At 49.1% G+C, this 20,519-nt stretch overlaps 1 protein-coding gene across 1 annotated transcript; it reads right to left on the bottom strand.

Annotated features, from left to right (window-relative positions):
* Positions 1 to 500: 500 nt before the first annotated feature.
* LOC108918678 (Rap guanine nucleotide exchange factor (GEF)-like 1) lies at positions 501 to 18,457 on the bottom strand. Its single transcript, XM_018726158.2, has 16 exons — positions 17,667 to 18,457; positions 11,740 to 11,818; positions 9,859 to 10,009; positions 9,101 to 9,198; positions 8,561 to 8,673; positions 7,833 to 8,000; positions 6,922 to 7,019; positions 5,997 to 6,119; positions 5,259 to 5,437; positions 4,665 to 4,755; positions 2,922 to 2,972; positions 2,746 to 2,833; positions 2,394 to 2,458; positions 2,229 to 2,283; positions 1,153 to 1,283; positions 501 to 1,055 (listed from the first exon to the last, which is right to left on the bottom strand). Exons 1-15 carry the CDS (start codon positions 18,046 to 18,048, stop codon positions 1,159 to 1,161), a joined length of 1,866 nt encoding a protein of 621 aa, XP_018581674.2. The 5' UTR covers positions 18,049 to 18,457; the 3' UTR covers positions 501 to 1,055; positions 1,153 to 1,158.
* Between the last annotated feature and the right edge of the window lie 2,062 nt (positions 18,458 to 20,519).

Here is a 20,519-nt window from a genome sequence, read left to right as displayed (position 1 = left end):
CCTCCAGCCTTCTGCCCTGTGTTGCCGGGTTAGACTCCGGCTCCCCGCGATCCCGTCAATGATGTTGTGTCCTGCTAGCAGTTAGCAAGACTGTGCGCTTGGGGTCAGTACCGCTGGTCTGCAGTCCACTCACATGTTTTCATGGCAAGGGAGGTACAGAAGCGGTTTACCATAGTTTTTTTCTGCACTCCATTCTACTGCAGGAGGAACTCCGTACAAACGTATGGAGAACATGGAAACTGCACAGAGCCTGACTGGATTCCAACCCACAGCCCAGTAGCTGTAGGCACTGGTGCTACGTGCTGTGCCACCAGGCCGCTTTGGATGGTTAGGGAAGTATTATTTTTATTCATGCCACATGTAACCAGTAGAAAGTGCCCTGTAATCCACAAATACTTACAAAGAGCATTTAATAAAGATGGGTTGCATAGTGAGAAACACACACACACACACACACACACACACACACACACACACACACACACACACACACACAGAGTTGGCACAGCAGACATGTTCATCAGAACAGGCTTTAATTAGAGTATTCTTTCCAAGGTTGCAGCATGAGACTCTTGTATGCGGATGACTTTGATACGTCTCAGTTTGCAGATCGATGATTTTAAACGCAGACCTTTTTTTCATAAACAACAACAAAACTCTCCAAAAAATAGAAGAATCTGTACAATCCCTGTGGTTCTGCAGGCCTCACTCTGTACAGTTCGCAAATATACAAAAATTCTGTGGCACACCTCCATCTTTCAGCTCACACATAAAATAGAGTCTTCTGTCTTATTGTTGACTATTTACAGTATTGTACAGGTGTGTGAGGAACACACACGGCATTAGGACCTTCGCACATCTGTCTGCAGCTGCTGCTCCAACGTGGCCACATCAGTGAAACAGGAGCGCACTCATCGTCCTCCGGCAGCAATGAAAAACTCAAATATTGCAGTGTGTAGGGAACCATCAAACGCTTACACTCACATCTGTGTGACAATTGGAGGGGACGGGACAGGAGAGGGCAGGGGAGTAGCCTCCTCCGACAAACAGCATCTCTATACGGAAATAAAGGAAACATTATTACAAGATTGTCCCGAGTTTCTCACCTGCATAAGCGTGTACACACACACACGCATCAAATGGGTCACATACCAGCGTTCAGGCCTCCTTCGGCTCCAGCTTACAGGACATCTCAAAGAGCAGGTTCTGATTGTCAATGACCTGCAGCTGACGCACGTACGCCTTGGTTTGCAGGTACGAGGGGGAGGGCTCCATGTCCAGAGCTGCACGCAGGAAATGACAGACAACATGGACATTTAATTAATTTAATTTTTTTCCTTCCATACATTTATTTATGAAGTGTTATTAGTGTTGCTGTCTCACAGTGCCTAGGTGGTGTGGAGGATGTGGGTTCTATCCCCACTCAGTCTATGTGGGGTTTGCATGTTCTCCCCATGTCTATGTGGGTTTCCTCCCACAGTGCAAAAACATACATCTCCAGTGAACTGGTGATTCAATCACCCAGTGTGTGTCTAACAGCATATTTTACTGGCAGATGGATGAGTGACTGACTCATTGTAAGTAGTGTATCTAGCAGTTTAAGTCACCTGTGGTGAATAAGGTGTGGGCTGATAACACTACATAGTGTTCACTGGAAGCTGCTTTGCAGAAGAGTGTGTGGAAATGTACTATGGGGCTTACATGGAGAAAATGCAATGGCACAGCAGGGCACAAGGGGGAGCCTGGAATTCATATTTCCATGGCAACAAGAATAATGCAGTCATAAACAATGGTATTTGAAAGATCAGCAGGTGTTATGGAAATAAGAACACAGCACAATACACTGTGGGACACAAATATAGCAATGTTTCATAAAAATCACCAGGAAAAAAAATTATAAAATCTGAATAAAAATAACCATATTTTATATTTGTCAACATAAACAGGGTGCATCTTAAGGGTTAAAAAATATAGGACTCCATTTTCACCTTGACTGCGACATGGTGTTTTTTTAATTTGTTTTAACGGGCAACTTGTTTCTTAATTCTGAATGAAATAGAAATAATCCAATCATGATATTACAAACAATTGCTGACAGTACTGCAGTTTTACTTCTTACCCACATTAGTTTCCTGCACAGCTCACTGTCTATATCTGTGGTCCTGTGTGACTGCTGAGCGTGCGCGTGCGTGCGTGCGTGCGTGCGTGTAGGAGAATTCCGCACTCACCCAGCTGGGTGCTCCTGTAGCGCCTGATGCTCCTCACCATCTCTGCCACCTTGTGCTGCACAGCGAGGACATTCAATTCTTACCATTAGTGTAAAACAAAAGCACCGAAATTCCAAAATGCAGGACGTGCTTCAGAGACGCTGTGGCACGGAGACCAGCTCTTACCATCTTCTCAAAGTTGACCAGGTCGCCGTAGAAGGTCTTACAGCTCTCATGGAGGAATGTCAAGTCTGAAAAACAAGAGTGTGCAAAAGGAGGGAGGTGAAGGGAGGAGTGATGCTCAGCCGCACTCTGCGTACATGGAGAAACACACTGGCACCACGGGCATGTTTCTAACTCGACTGCTTTGTATCTGCAGAGGCACTTCAGTGCCATGGCATCACCAACGGGAAGCTCTGAACGCAGCCACCATTAGCGTAGGAACATCAGGCAAATGAGTGCGATGTAAATGGGTGAGTGTGTGTGTGTGTGTGTGTGTGTGAGTGAGAGAAAGGAGGGGGTGGGCACTTGTGCTCACCTTTTAGCAGCAGCGGGGTAAAGGGGATCAGTGGTGGTCGCAGCCTGGCTATCAGCTCCCGATATGACTTGTGATTCCTAGAGGGATCCTGAGGAACGTCACAACACCGTAGTAAATTTCACAGCACTGTGTGCACACAAGCACATGCACACACACACAAGCATACACAGACTCACCGCAATGGCCTCGAATTGCTGGAACTGTTTCTTAAATTTCCCTGGCAGCCCCTGGAGGGGAGACACACACACGTAACATTAGGCATATTTGGGAAATTATACTTTTCTCAAAGCAGGTGACTGAGTTACTGGATTAATACCCAAACCAATGGACTAAAACGGTAAAAAACACTACAATGCATCTGGACATAGTGTTTCTCCTTGAACCTGAAACCTGGTCACACACCTTTAGCAGCAACGACTGCATCTAGAAATTTACATGTGCATTTACATTGACTAATTTTTTCCAGGAGGGCAGAGACACTCTTCTCACAGTAAACAAAGACAGAAATACAGACGAAAAGCTTTAGACACAGGACTATACCCTCACCGGCCACTTTTTTAGGTACACCTGTTCAAGTGCTTGTGAACGCAAATATCTAATCAGCAAATCACATGGCAGCATCTCAATGCATTTAGGCATGTAGACACGGTCAAGACGATCTGCTGAAGTTCAAACTGAGCATCAGAATGGGGAAGAAAGGTGATTTAAGTGACTTTGAATATGGCATGGTCTGAGTATTTCAGAAGCTGCTGATCTACTGGGATTTTCACGCACAACCATCTCTAGGGTTTACAAAGAATGGTCAGAAAAAGAGAAAATATCCAGTGAGGGGCAGTTCTGTGGGCAAAAATGCCTTGTTGATGCCAGAGGTCAGAGGAGAATGGCCAGACTGGTTCGAGCTGATAGAAAGGCAACAGTAACTCAAATAACCACTTGTTACAACCAAGGTACGCAGAAGAGCATCTCTGAACGCACAACACGTCGAACCTTGAAGCAGATGGGCTACAGCAGCAGAAGACCACACTGGGTGGCACTCCTATCAGCTAAGAACGGGAAACTAAGCTACAATTTGCACAGGCTCACCAAAATTGGACAATAGAAGATTGGAAAAACGTTGCCTGGTCTGATGAGTCTCGATTTCTGCTGCAACATTCAGATGGTGGGGTCAGAATTTGGCATAAACAACATGAAAGCATGGATCCATCCTGCCTTGTATCAACGGTTCAGACTGGTGATGATGGTGTGGGGAATATTTTCTTGGCACACTTTGGGCCCCTTACTATCAATTGAGCATCGTTTAAACCTCACAGCCTACCAGAGTATTGTTGCTGACCATGTCCATCCCTTTATGACCACAGTGTACCCATCTTCTGATGGCTACTTCCAGCACAATAATGCGCCATATCACAAAGCTGAAATCATCTCAGACTGGTTTCTTGAACATAAAAATGAGTTCACTATACTCAGATGGCCTCCACAGTCACCAGGTCTCAATCCAATAGAGCACCTTTGGGATGTGGTGGAACGGAAGATTCGCATCATGGATGTGCAGCTGACAAATCTGCAGCAACCGCGTGATGCTATCATGTCAATATGGACCAAAATTTCTGAAGAATGTTTGCAGCACCTTGTTGAATCTATGCCACAAAGAATTAAGGCAGTTCTGAAGGCAAAAGGGGTCCAACCCGGTACTAGCGAGGTGTACCTATTCAAATAGCAAATATATAGATAATTATAGCAGATGGCATTGGACTAATTTATGGAGCTATCAGGAGAGACGTGAATTCAAGACCCTTCTTGAATGCTGGGAGGGATTAAGCAGCTCAGAGGGACACGGAGCTCACTCTACCACATCGGGGATGAACGTGTAATAAATTAATGAGTTTCAGATAGATCCACAGGGTTCTTCTGGAGCTCACCTCCCAAGTGAGGCGCAGGCGACTGACCGCAGGGTTGTCCAGCCCAAGGATGAGGGCCAGGAAGGACAGCAGATCCTGCTGCTGCTTACACCTGACAGGAACAGGAATAAGAATTTGATGAAAGTCAAGAGTGTGTCACGGGCATCTTTTCTGCTGCTAATAAACAGCACGTCCACCTTTGGGAAAGTAAGCAAGCACTGATACACATAAAAATGGAATATTACACATATTTACATTAAGGTGAATTGTGATGACAGTGACTAATAGGACAGAATGACAACACCTGTGAGAGGTCAGGATCCAGCCTAACATTTAAACTCTGATCTAAACCATTTTGAAACATGCACAGACAGGCACACACCCACACCCAACTGCGACAAAAGCGATTGACAGTGTTAATCTACCTACAATTACTTTTGTGCAACTGGGTAATTCTTACTGGAGCAATTAAGGGTAAGTACCTTGTTCAAGGGTACTACAAGCAGAGATGAGATTCAAACCAGTGACCTTTGCGTGTGCAAAGGCAGCAGCTCTAACTACTACACTACCACCTGTCCCCCCTACAAACACACACACACAGTGCGTGTCACTCACAGCGCTGCCATCTTTATGAACTTGCGCAGTAGCTGCACTCTCTTGGGCACCGACTGGCACTGCAGGATCTCCGTGGCGACCCAGTGCTGCACCTCACTGCAGCGCTGCAGCACCAGCTCTAGGTTGAGGGGGCGCCAGCGAGCCTGTTCTCCGTGGAACACGTAACACACAAACTCGACCTGTGCAAACAGACACAGACATGAACCCTCCTCAGGGATGATGCACGCAAAAACACACACACACTGATCTGGCCACTGAGACAAGGCTCAACTCCATTACATTTGCACACGATGACATTTTCTGGCTGTCCATGTGAGACCACAGTGGGACAGCTGTGCGGAGCATCTCGCTATGTGAGCTGCACCTCTTATTCATATGTAACTAATTTACATATGAATTTTACAAACTAATTTTACATTTACTCATTGATCACTTGCATCACATTACATTGAGCTACTTACACTGAATTACCCATTTATAGAGCAGGATCATTTTCACTGCAATAACTCAAGGTAAGTACATTGACCAAGGGCGCTAGAGCAGGAGGTGGGATTCGAACCTAGGACCTCTGAGCCCTGAGGTAGTGGCTCTAACTACTACACCCCCTGCTGCCCCCATCTACTTCTTGTCTCCCAAAAGATGTAAACGATGCACTGTAAAGTGTCAGTGTTTCAGCGTCGCTGTGCATGCGTATGCGTGCGTCGGTGCACACAGAACGAGGACCCCCGCAGCGCTGACCTCATGCACGCAGCTGAAGAGCTCCCAGTCGAAGGAGACCAGCTGGTTGGCCACCTCCTCAGCGCTCATGTCGTGCAGCTTGCTGTCCCCCGGGGACCAGTGGACCTCCTCGGGCAACGGGAGCTGAGGGCCAAGAGCAGCAGGAGAGGAGCTCAGCATACGTTCGACACGGCTTTACCCTGCGTGTGCCAAACATGACCGCGGTGATTTCATTGGCTTTTTTTTTTTTTTTTTTTTTTTTTAACTGATTCGCAACATAACAGCAATTGGACACAGAGAGACGGGGACACACAGATATATGCTGAGACAGATAGACATACTGAGACATTACAAATATGTCCAGATACAGAAAATGAGGTGGGAGCTCCGAACATCCCTGTGTTTCACAGGTACGACGGTGCCTTGCCCTCTAAAGACATCCAGAATTGCTCTGAACTGTCTCACTCATCAAATGTCCACTTGACACTCGAGGAAATGTGTTTGAATCACAAAATACAACGTGGTTTGGGCTTTGACAGGGACAAACGAGACTTTTCACCATAGATGCGTGAATATAGGAGCCAAGTGACCCGGGTCTGAGGAGTGCACAATGCCTTTTCAAAGTTAAAGTTTACTTTGTCATTCCCACAATATGTGTAGGACATTCACAGGAGTGAAACAGCATTTCTCCTGGACCACGGTGTGAACACAGAGAACAGACACAGAGGACGATGTAAAGGACAATATATACATATATAAAGTGCAGTGATATGTTCAGTCTTACAAATATTATAATCCCCCCACCCCAAGTGTCTCCATTTCCTCTGCTTTCTCCGTCACCATCCGGTGTCAACACTAATATTAATAACAATACTGTGCAGCGCTCTTTACTGCCCCGTCCAGGGCCCCTCCCTACAGCATGTCCCCGTACACCTGTGCATCTCACCAGGGCATCCAGTTCGTGCGGCTCACAGGCAAACAGGTGTGTATTGACACCCAGCGTGGTGAAGACAGCCTCATCACTGGGGCGAAACATGGCCTTTTCTGCGGAAACATGCAAAACACAAACACAGTTACAAAAGTTAATAATTTAAAAAAAAAAAAAAAAAAAAAAAAAAAAAAAAAAAAAAAAAAACAATTCCAATACTAATTAGCACAATTATGAACCACCAAGGAGAGCGCAATTGCAGGATCTGGGTTCGAATCCCACCTTTGCTGTAGCACCCCCGCACAAAGCATTTAACTGAAACTAAAGCAGCAGAAAAACCCAGCTGTATAAACAAGTAAATCCCTGTAAGTAGCATCGTGTATAAATACATAACAAAAGTCTCTTCATAGAAACGTCAGTGAAATGAACACATGGGAACGTATCATTACTGTATAAATGTATCATTACAAATGTATAATTTTTTCTATTTCTACCTGCGTCATCTAGTTTGACAGCGTGCAGCATCTCTGTGTACTCGTGTGTGCAAGTGCATGTGTGCGGGAGATGATGCACACGCTAATCTGCACAGACACCTATACTGTAGGACCATATATTAAAATTTACATTTAGTTGCCAGAAGCCTTTCTGCAAAGCTTCTTACGACACTGAGCTACTTATGCCAATTTACCCAGTTATAAAAGGGGGCAAATTTGACTCCATCGATTAAGCAAGAGGTAGGATTTGCACTGAGGCCTTTTCAGTGGATGTGGCAACTCTAACCCTGCTGTTATTTAAGAGTTAGGATTGACCGATGTGATCGACAAGACGTGGATCACAGTACAGCTGAACACACGTGGTCATCCAGTCCCTGCGGGCCTAACGGTGCTAAAGCTGTACTGGACGCGCACTGGACATATGTTGAGCGTTACCTCCGGAGGACGTGACGGCCACGAGAATGAGCGTTCCCGGGCGACTTGGCTGATCCTCGCTGTACTGCAGCTTTTCCTGCACGAGAGCCAGGATCTCACCCACGCGGCACGACAGTCGGCTGCGGATGGTGACGTACGAGTGGTCTGGCATGTACACCCTGCAGAAGACTACACGGGACAACACACAATGAGCTCTCCGCAAACAACACGGTGTATCTTGCGTACCTCCTGCGAGAACATGCTTGTGGAGGCACGCAGAGCCACATGCCGACGCCGCCCGCCTCTGCAGGTCAAGCGTGGCGCACCACACCTGTCTGTCTGGATCTGAAGATTAGGACATGCCTGGAGAAGAGCAGAGCCAGTGGAGAAGTGGGATGGGCAGCGTTAACTCACAGGCTCCCAGGGTTGGACAGATGCAAATGAGACATGTAATCACTTTTTAGTGCGTTCTGCCGAATCCTGAGCCACCTGGTGTGCCGAAGGACCACGGTACGGTCTAGTGTGCATAGAGCCGAAGAGCACGCGCTGAACAGGAGCTTGCTGACATTAACAATTTCTTTTTTTTTTTTTTTTTTAAAAAGTCATTTTAAAGTAAAATTTTCTTTAACGCTCCATCAAATTTATAAAAGATTAGAAAATAAAAGTCCAGTAATGGACTGGAGTTCTGCTTCCACCTGTGTTCGTAAGCAGTGGCGCGATTGTGTTACGTAACCTGACGGGCCACTTACTCTCGTCCGATCCTCGGAAGGCCTCTCGGGGCTGCAGGCAGGAGTCGATGCGGCGGAAATGGCGGAAGAGCGGTCGCACTTGCTTCTTCTTGTTGTCCTTGTCTTCCTCACTTCTGCAGGCAAAAGGGTTTCGGGTCATTCAGCGCATTGTTTGTGTAGCGAAAGAAACCACGAGCACTACAGGTTAGGCTCACGCTGCGTTCCTGAGTGCGGTACAAAACGCAGTCAACAGCGGTCCCTGTGTAAGACAGAGACGTTCGACCGTCCTCTGGAGCTCCTCCGTGTCGTGCGTAGGTGGGCGGCGCCACTGTGTCCGGTCACCTTGCCGCATGTCAAATAATCTGTGCTGCGGCGCACCACGGGAGCTGCTCGGCACACGTGGAGACAAACCTGCGGTGATGATGAACGTGTGTAGATGCTGTGCAGCTGCAGGCATGCGCTCCAGGGCAGGAGCGCAGAAGAGTCAGCGGTACGGAGGTACCGCAAGAGCACAGTATGTGCAGCAGAGTACGTGTCGGTGTTTTTCGGTCATCGACTCACTGGCCCTGCAGTATCTCAGTCCAGCGCTGCAGCTTGAGGATGTCCTCGACCAGCTCTGGATATCGGCTCAGCTCCTGGGCGGCACGCACATACAGCTCCTGGTCGACCGACAGATAGACAGACCGAGAGACGCACACGGTGGAGCAGGTGTTGATAAAATTGCTGCCGATTTCATTGGCTCTAGTTTGAGAGCAGAGAGACCAATCAGAGGTTGGTGTTGAGTTTTCTCCCACCTTGACTGACAACTTAGTTCATTCCCTAACTACTTACTTGTAAGGTAACAAGTTTTGTGGGATTTAATGCATTTAAAAGACAAAGATTTTTTTTCCCCATGAGTTAAAACTATACTGTATTTCAATGGTTAAGAACATTAAAAAACTTAATATGAAGTACAGTCATTTGAAACCTGAATAGTTTTTTTTTCTTTTTTTTTTTTTTTAAATCGGATACATTTTTCTTTTACTCAAGTAATTTTGAGGACGTTTTTACTAGAGTACGTTTTATAGTAACAGAACTCTTGTTCGAATACTGTGTTCACCTGCCCCACGTTTACATTTATTCATGTAGCAGATACTTTGCTCCAAAGTGTACAGTTCAGAAAACAAAATTGATTTTTAACCAACAGACAGAGACAAATATTTGCAGGCACGCCATTACCCACCTCCCCACCTGCGGCTATACATACGTGGTCATACAATGAGAAATACATGCAGCGTGTGACAGTGGGGAATGTTACCGTGTTTTGGTGTGAACAGTACCTTGGCAAAGCTGTTTGACCTCTCGCCCTCCTCTAGCAGCAACTCTCGGTAAGTGTCCAAATAGCGGAAGGCCACGTTTAACACAGCCTGTTTTCTCTCCGCCCCATCCAAGCTGGGCCAGGCATCCCCCGGCTTCCCCTCGACCCCAAATCTGAGCCACGGGTCAAGGAGAAACCGAAAGGCAGTACATGGAAAGAGAAGGGGACGTTGTCTTGGACAGACGGGCGCGTTTTCGCACACACATACGCACACGTCAACATACAGCATCCACACAGTAAAGAAGAGCGACAAAGGAGGAGGATGCAGCTTCTGAGATTCACCGAGAGACGTGGTTGAGTGTTAATGAGGAGCAACAACATGCCGTGGAACCCGGAATAAGAAACACTGCTCCACAATGTGGGCAAGTTGAAGGTGAGCACATGTCCTGATGCTGAACATGGTCACAGAGCTGTGGGGGGGGCTCTTGAGCACAAGCAGGAACACTGGTCAGGTAGAAAGGCACACACACACACACACACACACACACACACACACACACACACACACACATCTGCCAAGCCTTCACACAAAGGAAGAAAAACGTACAGTACATTCAGCGCCAACATGTAATTACCTCCTTGCCCAAGAGCTGCACGACAGGGACACACCCCTCACACCCACACACTTCTGCTCTGTCCCGTCTCCTTCGGAACAGTTGTTGGCATGGAACACACACACACACACACACACATCTGAATGGAACTTATGTAGTAGGAAGATACACTTTCTGAAGCAATAAAGAAGTCATTTCCACAGGCTGGAGAACTCACGCATAGTACGGATTACAGGTTACATGGCCTGGGCTCAGCCTCAAAACCTGGACACTGACATCCATGCAAGACAACAATCAGAGCGGTTTAAGTCCAGTCCTGATACAGATAATTTTAGAGGGGAGTGGGGTAAAACAGCCCGAGTAATTCATCATAATTATTTATTGTCCTCCGCGCAGCACGAGAAAGATCCCAACATGCTGAGGAAGGACTGTGCTGTATACTCTGGTACATTGTGGGTAATTTGCCGCTCCCTTCACAAGAGAGAACAGTGGCGGACAGCTGTAAACACACATCAGACCGGCTCCTCAGGTTACAAACGCTCAGCATACACTTTAGGCATTTACCATCATGACACTTTCTCCAAAGCAACTTACACTGATTTACCTATCTACAGAGGAGTACCTTGATGCAGGAATGCAATAACAGGTTTGCGTGACCAGGACCCCCTGGAGTGTACGAACCAGTGATAGGAGAGCGCACGCACACGGAGTGAAATAGTTGTATTTTTCATAAGAGGCCGGATGCGTTTCGGAGGGACACCTTCATCAGCGTACCTCCATACGCATCTGCAGCTGAGGTCATATGACAGGAAATTACGTTTTAATTTAGTTTTAATATTAATGTAGCTCAAAGTCTATTAAACGTGTACCTGAGACCTGAATTATGTATACTCAAATAAATCGAGGTACATCTCATTTACTGTACTTTTCTACACAAAGATCGAGAGAAATGTTGCACACGTGTTTTCAAGTTAATAAAAGACAATAAAATAAATGTCCTGTGACAACGATAACGATAAACCCGCATGGGGGTTCCCAGCATGCCCCAGGGCATTCCCACGGCACTAACGGGAAACCCTTGAGTTTCCCAACGGGTTCTTGGAAACAGACATTTGTGTGGGACAACACAGCCGCTTCCAGGGTACTTTCTATTTTACCGCACTTTAGCAACAGACAGGAGGAAGGAGGTTATTTACAGCAAAGGAGTAGTAAACAGGACAGTATGTGCATGCACGCGCGCACACACACACACACACACACACACAAACGCTGCATGCTCCGTAGGATACTGTTCCAGGAGGATCTGCTGGAGCTTGTCTGGGGCCAGGAAGATGGGGTGTGTCAGCATGAAGTCATCCAGGAGTGTCTCTGGGGGGGAGTACAGGGGGTTACAAAGACGGAAAAGGGCAACAAAAATCCATCGCGTCCAGAGAGAAGACCGTGCACTGGAGAGATTCGCGCTACCAGTGATGAGCGAGGGTGATGGTGAATGAGTGCATTTACTGTGCCTTCTAGTGTCCCCAGTCTGAACCTCCCTCTGTGACTCACTCCTCCTCCATCGATCATGGACATCGATCAGAAATAATATCCGGTACCAATTCACGGACCAGTGAGACAGTTGCACAGAACAAAACGCATACAACGGGAGCAGCGGCTCACGTGCATTTGTAGCCTGAAGTTCGCCGGTTCGAGTCTTGCTAGTAGTTCCTGCTCCGGACCCTCGAGGCCAAATAGAAGAGCGCTATAAGAGGGTCCAGGGCTGAGCAGCTCTGCATGGTTAAGAGCACCAGCTAAAAACCACACCTGCTAAATTTAGCAGATGTTCGGTGACGTGAAAACCTGTGGTGTGTCCACTAATTGGAGTGTTTCGCTGCACCACAGGCTATGGATCCCAGCCCGTCTGTCTGCCCAAATGCAACTTTTTCAAAGTGGATCTTGATCTATATATAGATATATGTAACGGGGAATCTGTACGTTGTGGACAAGTGTCATGTACTGAGAAGATGGGCAAAACTGGACAGGATCCCTTCACTGCGTTCACTCCACCACTGCCATGGATTGTTCTGGAAAGAAAGGAGGACAGAGAACGGCCCACAGCAGGCAGTTACACGGTCAGCATCGCCATCCTCCATCTGGCACAGATAAACAGCACAAAGTACCCCAGAAACACGGTAACATGCGCAATTATACCATTCGAACATCACACCTCGAGCAATCAGCCAGCTGAACCCGTGGCCGTTAGCTATCACATTCACGTTACTTTATTTAGCAGATGCTTTTCTCCAAAGTACTTCCAATGAACAGTACGTAGAAGTATCTTGCCCACACCTTACTGCCCTGAGGTGACTTACGCTGCTAGATACACTACTTACAATGAGTCACTCACCCAAACAACACTGGAACACACTCTCTGTCGCTGTTTACATGTGTCAGTCATGGAAAACCTAACCCTAACCCCTAGCGGCACATAGGGCCCCGTATCCCACAAACTCCGCAATGTCTATTTTCAGACAACCGGGTCCAACATTCAGCTACGGTTCTCCGTGGTACAGTCCCATTCCCATGGAGTTCGTGCAGAAGCGGTGCGTTTCTCCCACGTTTAGCACGACACACAGAACCGTTTTGGTTTTGGTCCCCCCGCTAGGCACATTGGGACACGTGTCCCTCGGGGGCCTCACGACTGGACAGCTCCAGGCACCTGGGAGACACTCTTACGAAGTGCAGAAACATGCATGGAAGTGTGTGTGTGTGTGTGTGTGTTGAGCTGCTGATGGAGGTGGAGAAGCAGCGCTCCGTATGTGTGTGTGTCCCAATACTAAGTAGCGTGCGCTCGTTTGGAGCACCACTCGCACTCGAGGCCCTGTTTTACGTTCTCTGGGACAACATGTGATTCTTTGAACACTGATTTCAATATAAAAGGCGCCATACAGCGTAACGCTGACCGTGCGGCCCTAGAAGGTTCTGCATTGAAAACTGATCAGAGACGACTGAAAAATGATACTTTACAACCCCATTATGACACCGTTTACAGTATTTATTTGCTGTTCTCTGTGTAAAGGAAAGAGGAGAAGCTGTTCATTATGTCAGCTCTTCATTTGCATACGTTGACCTTGCCTAAATGCATCATTCGGTGGAACAAAAATGTAAAAAGCTCAAATGATGCGTTTCGAGTCTGCTGGCACTGCACTTTTAGTGAAAATTATATTACAGAAATGTAAACACTTGTGTTGCTGAATTCTGTATATATTCTTCACACATTCTGGATGTTTTGTATAGATTCTGTATACATTCTCTGTACATTCTGTACAGCAGGCAGCCATAGAAACGGACAGCAATAAACGGATTAAACAATGAGCCCGATGCTGCCGATGCCCCACACGCACACGTGGACAGAAAAGACTTCCCAGCTTCCCTTTGTTCGTTAACCCCATCCGACATCCACCGGCCCCCAATGCCGTGCTGCTGAACCTGGAGGTCATGTGTTCGCCTCCCTGCTCAGAGAGACAGCAGGACGACACCAGTTGGGACATGCCTCTCGCATGTCTCACGCATAGGGCGCGTACTAACCCGGCACACACACACACACACACACACACATACACACACGCACCCTTTGTTCCGGAGTGATAAGAGCCAAGCGTGACTCCAGAGCACGTCGAACCGTGCGGGAAAGAGCCCACAAGCAGACCCCACAGCAAGTTGCTCCATCCACAGCAACACACACACGTGACTGGAACTCAAAGCACTAAAATGTTCGTGTGTGTTTCAAACAAGCCCCGGGGTCACCTGGTCACATATGACATACCAGCACCGTTCAACAGCAGTATTTGTGTCACGTCCTAAGGACTAGCGGTGAAGTGTTTCCTCTTCCATTTTTTACATTAATATTTACGTCTCATCTTCTTTATTTTCATAAATTTTTTAATACTAAGTAACCCTGTGCACACAACTTGTACTGCAGAAGCGGCGCTCGACAAGAGTCCTGAAAGTCCTCCAAGGATCTGGTGGAAATGTGTTCAGGCTCTTTCTGCTTGCGTTGCCAGGGAGATGCAGTGTTGACGGGCTGTGGTGACAAGACCCCCCGGGGAGGCGGGGGACACAAAGGACATAAGGAGAACGTGGACAAGGAGAAGGACATTGCTGAGGAACATCTCGGCTGGCCTCACGGGGCAGAACTCGGACACAGGGGTCACAGCGAGAGCAGCGGTCAGAACCCACTCCTGGCATGACGGGTCTCAACCTGAACACTGTGTGTGTGTGTGTGTGTGTGTGTGTGTGTGTGTGTGTGTGTGTGTGTGTGTGTGTGTTACTGCACTTTGGATAAACACAAATGGCCGCTACTGGAGATGGGCCTTACAGGACCCACACCTTCTGGACTGGTTCTTGGCTCTCATCCTCTCCATGTGTCCACAGTAAAACTCCACCCTCATCATGAGGATCCAAGTCTCTAAGGACCAAGTACTGCGCTTCTCTGGTCTCTGAAAATATTATGACCCATTTGAAGACGTGGAGGGAAGAACGATCAGTGCCAGAAACATTTATTCCAAGACAAATAAAAAAAAATAATAATAATTAAGAGTCACCAAGCTGTGTTCTTCTGGAAATGTTACGGTAAAGCTCTAGAAATGAGTGTCAAACCATCATGAAAAGACTCTTACAACTCTATCCTCTTCATACATGGTACTTGTGTCTTCCGCTTTCTTCAAACTTGATTATCCACCAAAACTGTCCAGTTTTATACAGTTTTTACAATTAACACTTTCTGGGCTGAAATCACCCGAGTGATTGCAACAAACCACTTTACTTTATGACTGCACGCCACACCGAAAACGCCGATTAACCCATCACCTCGTTCTTACCCCATGTATCATGTGGAGAACCACCACCGTGTGGACCGATAAAATCAAATGGGAGGATAGGAAGCCCTAGATGTCCAGATGTGTGTGTTCTGGACGCTGACCTTTAATGAGCTCAACCAAGAACATGATGGCGAGACACACAGTCCTGGCAGAACGCCTCCTTTCACAGCACGAGGACGGCAGCCAACACCGACACCACGCAGCCGCATGGTCTTCCTGCAGTGTCCGTCCAGCTGAGTTCCTCATCTAATGCAGCTCTCCAGTGTCTATTTGATCTCTTTTCTTGTTGCGGACATCATTGCAGTTTTCACTGTGGGGACAGCGGGACATGGCTCTCGGCAGGTCGGGGTAAAGAGTTTAAGGTGAGGGTGTGCGGCGTGGAAGCCGCTCCCCCACCCGCCAGGCTCACCGGATGAATCTGTGCTCACATAAACATCAGACCCCAAACTTGCATGGGAATTATGGCGCAATGAGCAGTAAACAGGTGGAGCAATTGACACCTCGTTTCCACACTCAACCCCCCATACACGCACAAGGCAAAATTAACTAATTTCATCACTGCAAAAAAAATTTTGCACAGTAAGTGTTGGGTCGCCCAATTTTGTGCTCAGGGACTGTCCCTCGTGTCCCCCTCGTTCCCCGTACTTCCTCACTGAGGACAAACAACTGACCCCCACCGCACCGATGCACCCAGTGCCCCCGGTCCCCCGCATCCCGCTCTCAGCTCCACCCACTCCAGCTCCTTTTCTCACTCTAGTTGCCATGTCAACAGTATTGAGACAACACACCAGCATAACAAGTGCAGTGGTGAACTGGCCAGTGTGCATCTGCACCCCTGGGGGCCTCGACCACAGCCCTTGACCACAGCCCCCCCAACAAATCTCAAACGTCTGTGCATTTCCCGCACTTCCCCAGTCCTTGCTGTGGGACAGGAAAGTTGTATCCAAACCCATCAGTGGGAAAAGGAAAATGCATCACGCAGGTATCTCCTGGGTGGCCAGAGAGGGGAGAGACACCTGCAGGCAATGCTGAAACACGGTAAGCCTGAGCCGGAAAAGCAGTAAAACCTAGTAATTACTTTTTGTATTTTTAGCCCTCTGGAAGGGAAACACGTTTTCCGTTGTGCAGCAGCGTGATCCGTATAGAAAACACGCGGAGTGTCACAGTCTCCACACTGCAGCTCACACACACACATTGTCACACTACAGCACCTGGCGCAACAACAGGCCTACGGTGCGAGTCCAGTGTTCCTGCACAGCCCACTTTCCACAGGTGTGTCGCAGAAACTAACAGTAGCTCTGCCCCCTAATGAACATCCTGTCCACACGAACCTGCGCGAGAAAGTTTATCATTATTAACAACATATGATTGCTTTATTTGCATTTCAAATGAAGAAACGACCATGTTTTTACTGGAGTACGTCTATCCCGAACGGGCTCTGCAGAGCCATTCCAACCACATTAACATTGATCCCGTCACCTTCGCTGTGCTCCGGCAGCCCGCTAGAGACATGCCTGCTGTTGGGGCCTCGAACCCAGAACATACTCTTGAGCTCCAGTCAAGAACTGCCCTCGCATAATCATAATCTCACTTCATCAGCAGTCAACGACAACAGCAGCATGTGGTGCTTAATCACAAGACTCTGGCTCCTTCTGTGTAGCTACAATAAGACACTTTTAGAAATGTCCTCAATATGCGGTGTGCTGTAAATTATTAACAATATCAGTGACACCTGATTTTCGGTTTAATAATTCATTGCACTCAGTGTGTGCAGCAAGCGCCAGCTGAGCTACGTTACAAACACACACACACAGAGGCAGACAGACAGACAGACAGATGGTGTGACTGCCAGTGTGTCCCTCATGTCCTCCTTAGTGGACAAGGCCCACCTGGGGGTTCCGAACGGTGCCACAAACAAGGCCTTTGCTTCTTAGGTGAAGTGCGATGTACCCATGAGCTGTGCGCGCCCGCCCACACACACACACACACACACACACACACACAGAGGTTTGACACCGTGCAGCCACAATTTTAGGCTAGCGGAAAGAACATGTCTGTAAATACAGAGAGCACGAGTCCCCTTCTAACACCACATATTACAGTGCACATTTAACTCATTTAAAATGACGCTTTTTTAAGGAGCGACTTAGGGTTATTTACCCATGACATGTACACTGTTTTTACTGTACCGATTTAGGCTAAATACTCGACCGAGGGAACGAGAGCGGAAGGCGGGACTCGAACCTGACACCACCCATCACCCCGGCCCGGGCGGGTGGCTACACTAGAAGTGTGTGAGAGGACGGAGCGCCCCTTCGGACCCTTCCCTTCCCTTCCCTGTGCGTGCGCTCGCTCACCTGTGCACCCGCCCAGCCTCCTGCCCCCCACCACGCTCTCGAGCAGCGCCACGAGCAGGTTCTCCGCGGTGTCCGGCGGGACGGGGCTCCACGGCGCCTCGCCGGCGCTGCCCTCGGAGCTCTGGCTCTGCTCGTCGCTCGACAGGGACGGACTGCGCAGCTCCCAGCACGGCGGCTCCTCCGATTCTGGACTCAAGAGCTCCCGCGGCGCCGGGCCGCTCTCCGGGGAGCTCTCGCGGAAGAAGGGCATGACCCGGGAGAGGCTGGCGCGCCGCCGCGCAGCCCCGCCACCGGCCGCCTTGTCCGCGAAGCTCCCGGGCCGAGCGAGCGCCGAGCTCTGCTTCTTCAGGAACTTCTCCAGGGGCTTCATCCCGGCCGGCATGGCGATGCGCTGCCGGTGGCCGCGCGCGAGCCGCGAGCGGGCGAGAGGCGACGGCCCAGGGCGCGCGAGCGCGTAGCACAGCGCGACGCGATGCAAGCGGAGTGTCGCGTGAGCGCAGCTACAGCGCGCGGCAGGTGAAACAATGTGAGCGACGCGCCGACCGCACGCGACGCGAACACACTCGTCTCATGTTGCGCTGAAATGAGCGTTTGGCGGCGACACACACGGAACAGCGCGTGTGAAAACAAAGGAGCTCCTCCTCTCCTCTCCTCTCCTCCCCGTCACACACACCCCACACACTCGGCGGTCCGGCGTGTAAACGCTGCTGGCTCCGCTCCCGTGCCTCCTCGTCGGCTTCGCACCGAGCTGCATCCACCCGCCCCCTCCTTTGTGTGTGTGTGTGTGAGTGTGTGTGTGTGACTGTGTGAGCGTGCGCGCACTCGCGCTCCTTCCCTCCGCTCCACATTATTCGCTCCGTAAGGAAACGGCCCGCTGTACGCGTACCGACTCTGCGTAAGAACGGAGCCGTTTGAGGTGGGGGGGAACCACGTGACACCGATGGTGAGGAGCGCGCGACCGGTTCTACTCCCCCCCAGCAGGAGCAAGTAACAGTGAACTTCGGTAAGATCCTGACACTGATTAATCTTCATCAGTGTTTTTCTACCCGACAGGTCCTTTCCAGAGCACGTGCTGCTCTCCATGAGTGTAACACCTACAGTAATGAGCACTCATTGTGGTACCATGAGGGTGAGAAAGTCCCCACTGTCACCTTGCACTGTCCCCCACCCCCCAATCAATACAGTGTCTGATACACCATGGTAAACTGCCTACAGTCATTCACACATCTGTTCAGCAGAGCAGGTAACACACACACAAGCTGAAGCAGGGCCAGGGCAAATTGGAGCCTAACCCAGCAACACTGGGCGCAAGGCTGGAGGGGACACACCCAGGACGGGACACCAGTACGTCGCAAGGCACCCCAAGCAGGACTTGAACCCCAGGCCAAACCCGCTGCACCACCGCACCCCCTGCAGAAGATAACAACACTGTTAAATATGCAGCACGCAAGATGGCCAACTAAAAACGTGCTGTCAGAGCATCTGTTCCGTAAATGTAGTAACGAACACCAAAGGATGGCCTCAAGGCAAGCTAAGCGACATGATCCTACCTAGAGCTTCTCTACCTGGGCTCTTTACAGCAGAAAACATGCTTACATATTTATAGCGAAATGCTATTTAATCCCAGACCGCCATTGAGCGTGCTGGCCTCTTTGAGCCCCAGTAGACAAAGGTGTCAGATAAATGAAACAATGGAGAAGCTGCCATCGTTTGTCATCACGCACAACACAGTATGGAACAGCCCTGCAGTACTGTGTATGTGTCTGTGTGTGTCTGTGTGCGCGCATGAGTGCAGAAGACCCGAGGACAGGCGTGTGGGAAGAAAGGCGCTGCTGAGCGTTCGGAGGGCCGGTCCAATGCGGGCTGCAGTCCTGAGACGCAGCCGAGGACACAGGGAACTCTGGGTGGAGAAGAGCGTCCTGTTTCTGATCGGCTCCAAATGTTAAAAATTGACACCAACCAGATAATCATATGAGAACAGAGAGGGGAAGAAACACAAGGATGAGGAGAACAATTCTGAGGGAGTGTGACTGGCAGTGAGTTTGTGTGGGAGTGTGAGTACTAACGGCGTGCGGCTGAGCGCGGCGATCAAACCCCAGACGGCACGGCAAAAAGAAAGTAAATGTGAGTGCAAACAGGGTGTTTTTGTGCTCCAGCTGCGTTACATAAGCGACAGGCCTGGGCCTGCGGTGCGTGCGAAGAGCAGAGCGTCACTAGGGGCCCTGAGCCCGTCCTGCACTGCCGGTTCCGCAGCTTCGCCAAACTCCTCAAAGCCACCAGCAGGTGAAAACAGTGAGAAAGCATCATGGGATCAGTCAGCACTGGTGGGTTCCTCTTCACAATCATCAATAACTGTCTGTCTAGGGCACGGTCCCGCTGCTCTCCTTCTCTCTCTCTCAAACACACACGCACATAAAAGGCAATTCAGATTCCACAGTCCATCTGAAACACCTGTCCTTGGACTGTGGGAGGAAACCAGAGCACCCAGAAGAAACCCATGTGAACAGACGAAGAACACGCAAATTTCACACAGGCTGACCTGGATTCAAAGCCACATTCCAGGAGCTGAGAGGCACGGGCACGACCCACCGTGGCACCGTGCTGTCCCCCCCACCATCCTCCACACAATGCCTACTCACACTAATAAAACGTGTGAAGTCAGTTGATGGTTTCCACGCTACAAAAATAACACTGTGCGTATTTATTCTCCCGTGTATTGTAGCTTTTATTAATGTTCCACCTACATGATTTGAGACGAGAGACGTTTCTGAAACGTTTCCTTCGGTGGAACAGCTGGAATTTCATAAATTCAGCACAGGGTTCCATGTAGAATGTCAGGGCCTTGTGTCCCAA

Source organism: Scleropages formosus, chromosome 21 (assembly GCF_900964775.1).
Source record: "Scleropages formosus chromosome 21, fSclFor1.1, whole genome shotgun sequence".
Taxonomy (NCBI): Eukaryota; Metazoa; Chordata; class Actinopteri; order Osteoglossiformes; family Osteoglossidae; genus Scleropages; species Scleropages formosus.
Note: the sequence above shows the minus strand (reverse complement) of the source record. Positions and strands in the feature narration are given on the sequence as shown.